The following is a 13,250-nucleotide window of genomic DNA, read 5'->3' as shown; positions in this document are numbered from 1 at the left end:
CGTTCCGTGTGCTGCGCTGGCTCGCCAGATGCAGCTTGTCACGCTGGCCACGTGACCCGGAAGTGTCTGCGGACAGCGCTGGCTCCCGGCCTCTAGAGTGAGATGAGCGCACAACCCTAGAGTCTGGCAAGACTGGCCCGTACGGGCAGGGGTACCTTTACCTTTAAAAGCAATAAGCACCTCACAACATCAGCACCCTTAACAAACCACAGTTTGCAGGATTCTTTGGAGAAAGGCATGACTGTTCAAAATGGTATGATACTGCTTTAAATCTATAGTGTAGATGGAGCCAAGGGGAAATGCCCACATGAGGAAAGTGGATGGGTGAAAAGCCAGGAGCTAGTATGTTCTTCTAGGGAGCAGTTTCTCTCATTAAGTTGCTTACAGAATTATACAGCAGCTCAAAACTAGTACAGCTCATCAGCTGGAGTGTTATCCTTTGACCCTAAATCAAGTCAAACCACAGAGCCAGTTGATAACTTTTGCTCTCTTTTCTCTGCCTGTGAAAAAAAGAAAGGGCAACTGACCCAAGCCATTATTCTGAAAATAACAAAGCTTAGATTAAGGCTTTAGGCATCATCAATTGCTGTGTAAATAAGCTTCCCCTATGTGTTCCTATGCTATTTAATTCATTTATGAATCACTCGCCATAAAACATCCTGAAGGAATTTAACAATAAAGACAGCAAAAGTAAAAGCAACTAAACTCCCACCTGCAATAATTACTAGGTGCAGGGGGGAGGGGGAGAGAGAGAAACTGTTGGCAATTGTCCACCAGATGGTGCTCCAAATATATCCATTGTCCTGAAAGTTAAGAAGAAGAACACGCTTTGGTAGATAAGATATAGACCTCCAAAGCCACAGCTTCAGTTTACTGCATTGATCTCTGGCAAGTTAATTCACTCTACGGGGACAGCCATAATAAAAAAACTGGCAAAAGAATACGAAACTGCTGAACAATTAACACCAAGCACTGCTGAAATCTGAAAGTTCCTTTACATTTTTTTTAAGAAGGGAAAATAGTTGAGAACCATGCTTTGTCACTGCTCTATTCCATATCCTCCTTGAGTGGTTTTGCCAGTCTGGAATGTGATGCTGAACTATGATAATGCTTCTTGCTTGAGCCTTGATGGAAGGTGGAGAGAGAGGCGTGTGTGTGCAAAAGCCTCTGGATTTCTGCATGGCTGGAATGTAGCCAACTGTACAAAGGTTTGAGTCACATATTTTGATCCACCCATTGTTACCTTTGCCCTGCCTTACATTATTCTATAAAAACATATATTTGTTTCATCTTCTGATACAGAAGCAGGTAGAACAAATGCCAAGACAAACAGAACAGAAGGAAGGAAGGAAGGAAGGAAGGAAGGAAGGAAGGAAGGAAGGAAGGAAGGAAGGACAGTCCAATAAAAGAGAAAAATAATCCAGTGGAAACACAATTATTATTTATTAAATTCGTATATCTCCCTTCATACCGGTTCACAGAATAAAAAGATGATTACTCAGCATCATGTACACTATGGGAGAAAGCACCACAGGGATACAGTGGTACCTCGGTTTTCGAACGTAATCCGTTCCGGAAGACCGTTCAAGTTCCAAAACCGAAAACTCAATATGGAAAACTCAATACAGAAGCTGTGTTTCCTGTTTGATATCAAAGGTATGTTCAAAAACCGAAGCATTGACTTTTGGGTTTACGGCGTTCGAGTTCAGAAATGTTCGTCAATGGAGGCATTCGAAAACCGAGGTACCACTGTACAGGAAAAATACTGCAAAATATATTTTTGGCTCTATGGACAGTCACCATCCCAGACCATGGGTCTCCAAACGTTGCACCCTGCTCCCTTTTAAATCTGGAACTGCCCAACACTGGCATATGGGCCCTGGAAGTCTGGCCACAATGAAATTCAGCCCACAGGTTGTAAAAGGTTTTCCCATTTTGTTTGAAACAGAATAGTTATAGCCTTAATTTTTCATGCTTGATAATACTACTGACAAATACTAACTGGACAAAGAGAGGTTTTGTGTAACTCCTTCCCTAAAAAAATAGCTTCTAGCTTTTTAAAAGTACTTTGATACACATTCTGGGAACTTGGGGCAGGGGGGGCACATGTTTAAGATGGGGGAGGAAGCAAAAAAGGAGAAACCGACTTCAACCTAGAGAGGGAAAAGGTTGGTTCAGAAGGGTCAGGGGACCAATCCAGGAAATCAGAAGGGAGTTACTTTGTTCTTCTTTCATGAAGATCCTGCTACACCACGGGTGTCAAACACAAGGCCCACGGGCCGAATGCAGCCCGCCAGACCTCGTCATGTGGCTCGTGTAGCCGCCGCCGGCCTTCACCTTTTATTCTCGCTTCTTCTTTTTTTTGACACAAGAAAGCCGCCTCTTCAGCGCATGCGCGGCAGCCTACAAGCCAGAGAACGTCTGCCCTCTAGTGGCGCCGGCCGTTCTACACAGGAAACCTCCACTTTACATGCATTCAGGAACCTCCACTTGTTTTTATATTGAGCGCATGCCATCCTGTGATGTGACAGATCCAACGGCTGCCTGAACCCTTCTCTCCTGTACTGTAAGTACATATGATGTATGTGGGGCGGGGGGGGGGGGTCTGCTTATAGTCCTACAGATACAACATAGTCCTACAGATACAACATAGTCCTACAGATACAACCGGCCCTTTGAGAGTGACCAAACTGCTGATGCGGCCCCCGATGAATTTGAGTTTGACACCCCTGTGCTACACCCTGCATAGGGCATGTGTTGGAAGGAGACCTGGATGTATTGAATGAAGGTTCCGCTTTACAACACTTCTAACAGTACACTAAAGTTAGGGGGAAGGATAACTGCTCAGTTGTGCTTTGTATGCAGGAGGTCTCGGGTTCAACCCCTCTCACCTGCACTTAAAAGGTCAGGTAGCAAGAAAGGCCCATGGAGAGCTACAGGCAATGCAATGCAAATGAATTGCACTGGGCAATGCAAAGCTAAATGGGCTAATATGTGTGGTACTTACATAATGCCGTGAGCCTATTTCATCATGCTAATGCTCATGAACTTATTTCATCACGGCTGCAGCATAAACAAGCAGGGATCAGCCGCCATGGAATAAAATCCATTATTTTGCAACCTATTACGACATCATTTGTATAAATAAAATGACTGGTACACCCAAGGGAACACAACAGTATAATTATAAAATTACATTATGGCACTATCTGAAAAGATTAAAGTTCAGCATTGCAAAAATGCAAATACCCAATTGGTCTTAAAGGTAGACCAGTGAGCAGGGACACTTATTTATTCATTTCAGTATTATAGTTTCATATAAAACTGTGTATACTGTGTGTTTCGTATTGTAACATTCATATTGTAACACACAGTATTACAATAAAACCAAAGAAAAACGTAAATAAAAGAAGAGTCCTGAAATAACATTGTTGGGTATATTCAATGGAGACAACCAAGGATTATTATAGAAACATTTACTTATTGGTTACTTATTAATGGCAGCAAGAATAATGATAGCTAAGAACTGCAAAGGAACAAAGAGTTTAAATGGACAAAATTGGTATAATGTAGTTTCGGACATAGCACTTTATGAGAATCGGATTCAAAACTTTGTGTGGCGAGAGGGCAAGAAACCCAAGAGAAATTCATGGCAGGCTGGTGGCTGTTGATCCAGCACACAAGCAAAGACTCTGTAGGACAAAACTGTACCTGCCTCCTTCCATAATATATGGTTGTATTAATGTTTTCCTTCATATTTATATGAGCAGCTTTCATTCTCTATCCATTTTAGTGTCTGTATGAAATTTATTGTTGTTGTTTACATCTGAACTCTTTTTTTTTATTCTTTAAATAAGGAAAACCCATCAGGTGAAGTTGGCTGGCAGAGAATCTCAGGCTTGAAAAGCCACGATACAGTTTTTACAAGACCCCTAAAAACAAGCAAGGTTGGCTCCTGCTGAACCTCTCTTGGCTCAGCCCTTTGTAAAGTCTCAATGAACCTCAGCAGCCTGTGACTCTTATTATTATTATTATTAATAATAATAATAATACCCCGCCCATCTGGCTGGGTTTTCCCAGCCACTTTGGGCAGCTCATCCCAAACCATTTAGTAGGATAATGCTCACCCCAAACCATTTAGGACTTTAAAGCTTAAAAACCAGTACTTTCAAATGGAAATAAGCCAGTGCAACTATTACAGAACCAGTATGAGCTCTGACTGCCTAGCCCCAAACCTAGCGGTTGCATTCTATAGCACCTTCGGTTTCTCAGGCTGCATTCACACAGCAGTTTATTCTGTTTCCCCAGCATTTCCCTAACTATTAATTTCTGTACTATATTTGAGTTTACACATAACATAAAGACCACTTCCGGAAAACTAATAGTATATAGTGCATGTTTAGCAACCATTCCCATGTTTTTTTGATTCCAGGAAAGAAATCTGTTTGCAATCCCCTTAACCTGGAAAATCGCAGGAGAAAAGTGACAAAATTTGGTGTGGTGTACGAGCATAAAGTACTTTCTAGCTGTTTACATGGGGGAATCAAGGATGGATTTAAGCACATGTGTGTGGAAAGTATCGACATTGTCCAATGACACAAATTCTTGAGCCACACCATGACCACTGGTGTGAATGTAATTTAGAATGACATAATAATAATAATAAATTTTATTTATACCCCACCCTCCCCAGCCAAGACCGGGCTCAGGGCGGCTAACAACCAATAATAAAAACAAGTTGATTAAAATACAATTTAAAAAACAAGATTAAAATGCAACATTAAAACATTAAGATGCAGCCTCTTTACAGGAGGAGAAAGGAAAAAGAGGAGGAGGGAATCAAACTGATTCTAAGCCAAAGGCCAGGCGGAAAGAAATCAGGTCCCGCATGGCCCTGGTCTCATGAGACAGAGCGTTCCACCAGGCCGGAGCCAGTGTTGAAAGAACCCTGGCTCTGATTGAGGCTAATCTAACTTCCTTAGGGCCCGGGACCACTAGGGTGTTGCTATTTATGGACCTTAAGGTCCTCCGTGGGGCATACCAGGAGAGGGGATCCTGTAGGTATATGCCAGTATATTGGATAAAAAGGCATAACACAATACTCCACATGCCCAAATGCACACTCAGTCATCTTCAATGGCAGCCCCACACAGACCATATTACAGTAGTCTAGTCTGGCTGTAACTCAGGGGTGTCAAACTCAAATTCATCGGGGGCCGCATCAGCAGTTTGGTCACCCTCAAAGGGCCGGTTGTATCTGTAGGACTATGTGTCCACTCTTTATTATCATAAATTATTGTCACTGCATTCAATTATTACTGTTTTTTTGTAATAATGTAAGTAATAACTAGCTCTGAAAGCAGAAACATAGTCAGAATAACAAGCTAACATTGTTAAAAGCCTGTCTCTGCTCAGGGCACACCTGTTCACATACCTTCAGCATACACTGCTTTACAAATGCACCTTCTGAAAAGCACTTTGAAGCTCGCGCAATTTCTTCAGCCACAAGATAGCTGGCTTTCACTGCTGCATCATTTTTTGCTGTCATTTTTGCAAAAATATTCCGTTGAGAATGCAGGCTACCTTTTAATTCTTGGACCTTTTGTTGCTTTTCCTGGTAGCTAAGGTTAGCAAATTTGGCCCCATGTTTGGTCTCAAAGTGCCGGCGTAAATTGTATTCCTTCATCACTGCCACTGCCTCATAGCAAATAAGACATACCGGCTTGTCTCCATTAATCACAAACATGTATTCACTTTCCCATCTCTCCTGAAATTACCTCCCCTCTGCATCAAATTTTCTTTTCTTGGACATTTTTGGGTTATTTGATTGTAGTTTATGGTCCCTATACCACTGTAAAGTGACACTGAAGTGGTTTCCTGAATGCATGTAAAGTGGAGGTTTCCTGTGTAGAATGGCCGGCGCCGCTAGAGGGCAGGCGTTCTCTGGCTTGTAGGCTGCCGCGCATGCGCTGAAGAGGCGGCTTTCTTGTGTCAAAAAAAAAAAAAACGAGAATAAAAGGTGAAGGCTGGCGGCCGCCGGCGGCTACACGGGCCACATGACGAGGTCTGGCGGGCCGGATTCGGCCCGCGGGCCTTGTGTTTGACACCCGTGATCTAAGTCATATTAATGTTGGCCAGTTATTTCCTTCATGCTAGAAAGTAATCATTGCCAAGGTACACAAACGTGTAATCTCCTGCCTACAGTAACCAAGGATATTATCACATTATTTTAAACTCCTAATTTATTGTAACTGGTGGGTCCAATAACTGTACAGGGTTATCTCGGGTTAAGTACTTAATTCATTCCGGAGGTCCGTTCTTAACCTGAAACTGTTCTTAACCTGAAGCACCACTTTAGCTAATGGGGCCTCCTGCTGCCGCCACGCCGCTGAAGCACAATTTCTGTTCTCATCCTGAAGCAAAGTTCTTAACCTGAAGCACTATTTCTGGGTTAGCGGAGTCTGTAACCTGAAGCGTATGTAACCTGAGGTACCACTGTACTCTTAATCAATGGATCTCATCCAACACTAATAGGTCATACCAGTTTAATTAAAGACTCTTGGACAATCCATATTTGCTGTTTATACTGCACATTGCTTCCTTTTTATGAAAAAATAACCCTTGGGTGTAGTCAAACATTTGATTAAGGTTTTAAAAGCCTTTGCTACATGACCTGTTACCCATTTCCTTTTTATGAGGGCGTGTTTAATGCCTTAATGTTTGCAGTCTACAAATAGCAACCTTTGAGCTTTCAAATGTTATCTGAAGACCAACCCCAGTTACTGCCTTGAGCTAGTGGAAGTTTAAAAGCATTTCGGGGTAAGAATTCATCATGGGCTGCCACCAAGAATATATGCAGCCAGAAGCTGTACCCAGTATCAGTTCCATGAAGCCCAATTTATTCACTGAGTGGGAAGATTGACAGAAAGCAGACAGCACAAACTGGAACCTTTCCCACCAGAAAGTACATATATAATCATGATACCTTTCTGCTCTACTTCCATTTATCACCTAAAAACTACTTAAGAAATTAAAAAGGGGGGCTCTCTCTCATTCATACCATTCACACCTGAAGACTGAATTTTACCTTTTTTGAAAATGAACTTCTCTTGCTACACAGAAGCAACAATATGGTAGTCAGTTTTGTATTTAGAAATGTAATGGTAGCAGGGATGTTTTCATAATTCTTTTTCAGAAATTGTGCATTCGTCATGGATACTTTTTTTGTATTGCTGCTTGAAAACATGTGTTTCCAAACTTGAAATATAGGTGTGAACAATGTGTACCAAAATAAAAAAAGAACAAGAGTTAAATTTGATAAAAGTTGCAAGAAGGTGCTGCAAAACCACAACGTGTGAACGTGATCCGTGCGGGATGCACATTCGCAACCCGCAGCGTTTGCAACCTGTAGCAGTGCGTCTCCGCACGCACGGGTTGCGATTCGGCACTTCTGTGCATGCGCAAAGTGCAATTTGGTGGTTCTGTGCATGCACGACCTCCGAAACCTAGAAGTAACCCGTTCCAGTACTTCCGGGTTTCGGAGCGTCCGTAAACTGAAAAAACGCAACCTGAAGCGTCTGTAACCCGCTGTATGACTGTAGATTACAAAATCTCCTGCAGTTAAGTCTGTCTCCCTCTTTCATATTTCAACCCAAATAACCATAGTATCCAGTTATTTACCTATATAGGTGACCATTGTCCTCAAAATCCTCTTTGCCCCATCTTCCTTTGATATCTTCGATAACGTGGTTTCTCAGGAACTTTTTGAGGAGCTGAACTGTTTGGGTGCGGGTCACTTCTGGGCTGAAATTTTGATTGTGCTGCAGCAGTCTGTGTAGCCAGTCGACGGCCTCCGAAGCTGTGAAGCAGCGCTCATAGCTTTTGAAGCGACAGCGGTGCTTCCGTAAAGGCATCCCACCTCGGAAGAGCTCAATAGTCTCATTCCACTGGGAAGACAATAAAGTATACAAAAAGATTTACCCAAAGCCAAACTAGTGCTTGTTTGCTCAGACATAGGCAGTTCTAGGGAAGGTCAAGGGAAGAAGGTAAAGAAAACTTACTTGGAAGTGGAGGGCTTCATAAATCAGGAAAAGTATTGCCCCCAGACCTGCAAGTTTTTCTCTACATACCAAAAAAGTCATTTCCTTATACCCCAAAGCTAAGGGTTTGGGGGGGGGTTCCTTAAACTACAAGAAATTACCCCCAAAGGCAGTAACTAGCAATTATACTTCAGTGCAAAATACCCTGCAAGCTGACACAACTGAACAACCTCCAAAGAGATTGTTAATTATCCAGACACTGGCAAGACAATGTAATCGTAGTATCTCCAAATCTGGGAGAATTGTGTACAGCTATTAACCAAATGAAAAACAACAAAGCCAGCGGACCTGATGGGATACCTGCCAAAGTCTTCAAAGTAGAGGGAACTGAACTTACACAACAACTTCACAAGCTCATCAAAAAAAATATGGGAGAGAGAGGAGAGCCCAGAAGACTTTAGGGATGCCAAAATTATCAATCTGTTTTAAAAAGGTGATAGAACGGATTCCGGAAACTATCAAGGCATCTTTTTATTAGTGGCAGCCGGCAAATTTTTTGCAAGGATCTTAGCAAACAGTTTTCTAACAATATCCGAGGCTACCCTTCCTGAATCCCAAAATGGTTTTCAACCTTCTAGGGGGACAATCAACATGATTTCACAGCTGCAAGAAAAATGTAGAGAACAAAACCAGCCCCTGTAAATGGTGTTTATTGACCTAAGACCTTTGACACTGTAAATCGTAATGCCCTGTGCCCTTCTGAAAATTGGCTGCCCAGATAAATTTGTGAATATCCTTCAGCTCCTCCACGATAATATGACAGCAACTATCACAGATAATAATGGCTCTCAAAGTGAACCATTCACAGTGGGGTCAGGTGTTAAACAGGGTTGTGTTATCACCCCAACTCTATTTATTATTTTCATTGCCATGATCCTACACTTTTTCAAAAGTAAAAGCCCCACCAGAGTAAAAATAATATATCGAACAGATGGAAAGCTCTTTAATCTGAGTAGGCTGAAAGCAAAGATGAAAGGGAGAAACGAGCTAAGAGGAAGGCACGATTGGCAAACCCTCACCATGATCAACTCCCGCCCAGAAACCAATGTCCCCACTGTGGAAGGACATGTGGATCCAAAATTGGCCTCCACACTCACTTACGGACTTACTGTTAAGATCGTGTTCATGGAAGACAATCTTACTCGGCTACAAGTGATCACCAAAGAACAGAAGATAAGGGGGGTGGATGGAAGGGAAACAAAATGAAACACACTGATATGTGTAAGTATGTGTATAGTGGACAGCAATGTTAGAAACTCATATATGTAATCTAGGTGGCAAATAGCTCCTTAAACCAGTATTACAGTCACCAAAACTGAATGACTAGTTGCCATTTTGGTGCCAGATGGCTCAAAAGTCCTATTTTTCAATACACCTTCAAGCAGAGCAATACATTTGGTACCAGCTTGGCTGCAGGAATTGCTGGAAGGAGGTGTACAAGGTGCCATCCAACCGACTTAGGTACTCCACGCTGAATTTGTGTAGGGTTGGTGGTGGTAGAGGCAGAAGATAAAACTCACCTGTGTAAACCATGGCCTGGTTCGCACAATGGACCAAGCCACTAAACACAAGCTGTACCCAAGAGAAGACTTGGCTCAGCGCAGCGCAGCAGCAAAACGTACCAAAGAGGGGGAAAGTGGCTGTGTGCTTCTTTCCAGAAGTCTGCAAAATAGTGTCACCTCTTTAGTGTGTTGTGCCAACCATCTACTGCCTTGGTGGGAGGTATGGTTATGCAGAGAATGTAGCTCCATTGTGGTGGAGAACTTTTGCCCACAGGCCAGCTTTTGATTTCAAAATCCTGGCATGCAAAGAAGAGCCTCTTTTCCACAGAGGCTTCACTGGTCTGGCCCAGGGGAACAGCAGATAAACTGGAGAATTTTGGCACTTCCGCATGACCTGTTTATTGAGCATGCATCTTTATTTGTTTGCAGGGAGATTAAATGGTTGCATCAAAGCAAGTGTTATCCCAGAGTTTCCACGACATTTTTCCATCACTTGCTTTATCACAAAAATTGTGCAACCTGAATTTATCAGTATGTGATGACATCCCACTCGTAAATAGTGGCATCCTGGAACCAATCTCTGAATGAGGCAAGTAGGTTGGCTTGAAAAAGATGCTTCTGCAAGTTTCTGGAATGCTCTCCTCAGGGAGGTTCACATGGCACTTTCAATCTATGCCTTTAGGTGCCAGGTGAAAAGGTTCCTCTTCAAACAGGCCTTTGGCAGATTAACATTCTATGCCCTTTTAAATGTGTTGGGGCGGGCAGTATTGGTTTATTTTGTTCTTATTATGTATTTTGTGTTTTTATTTTATATTTTTATGCCGTGAGCTGCCCTGAGATCTTCAGATAAAGGGCAGTATGCAAATTTAATAAATAAGTAGAAGTCTGGGAGAACAGAAACTTCAAATGTGCAAAGACTGGAGGACTCATCGTTCAGTGCTTCGAAGAGTTTCGATTTCGATTTGATATCCCGCTTTATCACTACCTGAAGGAGTCTCAAAGCGGCTAACAATCTCCTTTCCCTTCCTCCCCCACAACAAACACTCTGTGAGGTGAGTGGGGCTGAGAGACTTCAGAGAAGTGTGACTGGCCCAAGGTCACCCAGCAGCTGCATGTGGAGGAGCGGAGACGTGAACCCGGTTCCCCAGATTACGAGACTACCGCTCTTAACCACTACACCACACAGGAGGTTCTGGATTTAACTTCTGGCTTCAAGGATCACCTAGTCAGTGATAGGAAGGACCTTCTACCAGAGTCCCAGAAGAGCTACTAACAATCAAAAGCAGCACTGCTGGCCTAGAAGGTCTGACCTGGACTGACATAGAGCATCTTCCTATATTAATGCTGGAAAACAGGAAATGCTGCCAGCTGCCTCTGTGGTCCTTCTAGAACAGGGGTCAGCAAACTTTTTCAACAGGGTGCCGGTCCGCTGTCCCTCAGACCTTGTGTGGGGCCAGACTATATTTTTGGGGGGAAATGAATGAATTCCTATGCCCCACAAATAACTCAAAGATGCATTTTAAATAAAAGCACACATTCTACTCGTGTGAAAACACAAGGCAGGCCCCACAAATAACCCAGAGATGTGGTTAGGCAAATTACCGGTAAGGCACGGGGGGGGGGGGCCGGATCCGGCCCAATCGCCTTCTAAATCCGGCCTGCGGGCAGTCCGGGAATCTGTGTTTTTACATGAGTAGAATGTGTCTTTTTATTTAAAATGCATCTCTGGGTTATTTGTGGGGCCTGCCTGGTGTTTTTACATGAGTAGAATGTGTGCTTTTATTTAAAATGCATCTCTGGGTCATTTGTGGGGCATAGGAATCCGTTCATTTTTCCCCCAAAGTATAGTCCGGCCCCCCACAAGGTCTGAGGGACAGTGGACCGGCCCCCTGCTGAAAAGGTTTGCTGACCCCTGTTCTAGAAGGGCAACTCCTGAGTAAGTGGCACAGCGCGCTTGAATCCCCACGTTCATTGTGGGGACTGGTCGCCGAAGAACGGGATGGCTGGAGTTCTAGCTACCTGGTAGCCCCAAACTTCCCGTGATGCATTCGTGCGAGGCTTCGTCTGAGATAGGCTCAGCCCTGGCGGAGCGGCAATATTGAGATGAATGCGCCCCTGAGCATGTGCAAAGTGCGTTTCTCGCTCGCGGGAGCAAAGGGAAGCCGGAGCCCCGGGCAAAGAAGCGCGGCCTCCGCTGAGCCGCCGTTCACTTACCAGCCGGGTGGCGCGGTAGGGCCCAGGCCCCACCAGTCGAGGCTCCATCGGCCGCCACGACAGAAGAGTACTCATCGGCCCGTTTCCACGGCGACCGGCCGACACACCACGCAACCCCCGCGAGGGGAAAAGTTTGAATCAAAGACGCGCGAATCCTGATTGGGCCGTGTTGAGGTCACGTGGCTACTCGGGACGCACCCGATTGGAGTGCGGCACTTTAAGGGGCGCGTCTTAACCCTTCAGTCTCATTCTCTTTTCTACACGCACACGTATATATTTAAATAACCTCTAGTTCTCTCGGCGTCCCCCACAACGCAAAGAGTTGATTGGCTGTGCTTCAAAAACGTCAGGGGCTCGTTTTGCATAGCTGCGGGTGATGGCCAATGGGCTTTCTCTCTCTTACTACCGGTTAGCAACAGCGGGGGCGGGCTGGGAGGAGAAGCAGAACGTGCCCTGATTGAGAATTCTTGGAAACACGGAAGGCGACCCTGCGCATGTTTTGCTGGAGCGGAGCCAGGGAGCGCCGCGCCGCTTCTGAATTCCAGGGTCTGCAGCTGCGGCGGGGGTGGCTCTCGCGCGCGCTTCTTTCCATTACACGTTATTGTGCCTCCGCCGCCCGCGCAGCCAAGGTCACTTATGCCGTTGTTCCATTCCTGAGGCGGGGCTGTTGTTTTTTGCACCCTGACTGACTAAACCCGATGTTTATGGGCCTGAGCGCAAACAGCACGGCCCCCCTCCTCGCGATTCCCAGCAAATTGGTATTCGGAGCCATATGGTTCGGCCTCTCATCATGGGCATGAAACAGTCGCTGGAAGCCTCATTCTCTGCCAGGCCCTTTTTAAAACCACCGGAACTGGTGGTCGCCACTACAATTTGTGGACAGCGAATTCCGCGTGTCTGTAATGCATCTCCCGGGATTCAGACCCACCGGGTGGCCCCTCTTCTATCACCAAGAGGGCAAAAAGCCATTCATAATTTCACACAAAAGCCTTTCAAAACAAACCATTCGGGTTTCTTTTACGCATCTTCCTCTCATTCAACTGTGATCACTGTAGTTCCCATGTTGCAATCTCTTCCAGCTCCGTAGTATTTTTAGGTGCATGATTCGACTGGACTTAACCATCCAGGGGTCCTTTTACCTTAACCTTTATCTTTAGATAGCGGCAGTGGAGACACAGCTTTGCACCGCTACAATGTTTCTATAATTTGTCTCCTGCCTTACACAGAAACTAAACTACTTGGCTCATCTACTTAAGTACTGTTTATGTTTTCATATGTGTAACATATATGCTGGAGTGTGTTGCACCCCATGCAGATTACTTGAAAGAATCTAAATCTTTTAGAATCAAGGTTTAGACAGTATCAAAGAACTGGTTATGAAACCAACCCAAAAGCCCTTTCATTGTGTTTCTAAATTTAGAGGATGTGTACAGTG

At 44.3% G+C, this 13,250-nt stretch overlaps 1 protein-coding gene across 2 annotated transcripts in view; it reads right to left on the bottom strand.

Moving 5' to 3' along the window:
- Nucleotides 1-11,965, bottom strand: part of DEPDC1B (DEP domain containing 1B) — a 38,618-nt gene extending 26,653 nt beyond the window's left edge. The window contains exons 1-2 of one of the 2 annotated variants that reach the window (XM_077936340.1): nucleotides 11,816-11,965; nucleotides 7,681-7,946 (exon numbers count right to left, since the gene is read on the bottom strand). In XM_077936340.1, coding sequence (XP_077792466.1) covers nucleotides 7,681-7,946; nucleotides 11,816-11,890 — 341 coding nt within the window. In that variant the 5' untranslated portion in view covers nucleotides 11,891-11,965. The remainder of the gene's footprint in view (nucleotides 1-7,680; nucleotides 7,947-11,815) is intronic. The other variant, XM_028748658.2, reaches the window with a different exon arrangement.
- Nucleotides 11,966-13,250: the final 1,285 nt, after the last annotated feature.

This window comes from Podarcis muralis, chromosome 11 (assembly GCF_964188315.1).
Source record: "Podarcis muralis chromosome 11, rPodMur119.hap1.1, whole genome shotgun sequence".
Lineage (NCBI taxonomy): Eukaryota > Metazoa > Chordata > Lepidosauria > Squamata > Lacertidae > Podarcis > Podarcis muralis.
Note: the sequence above shows the minus strand (reverse complement) of the source record. Positions and strands in the feature narration are given on the sequence as shown.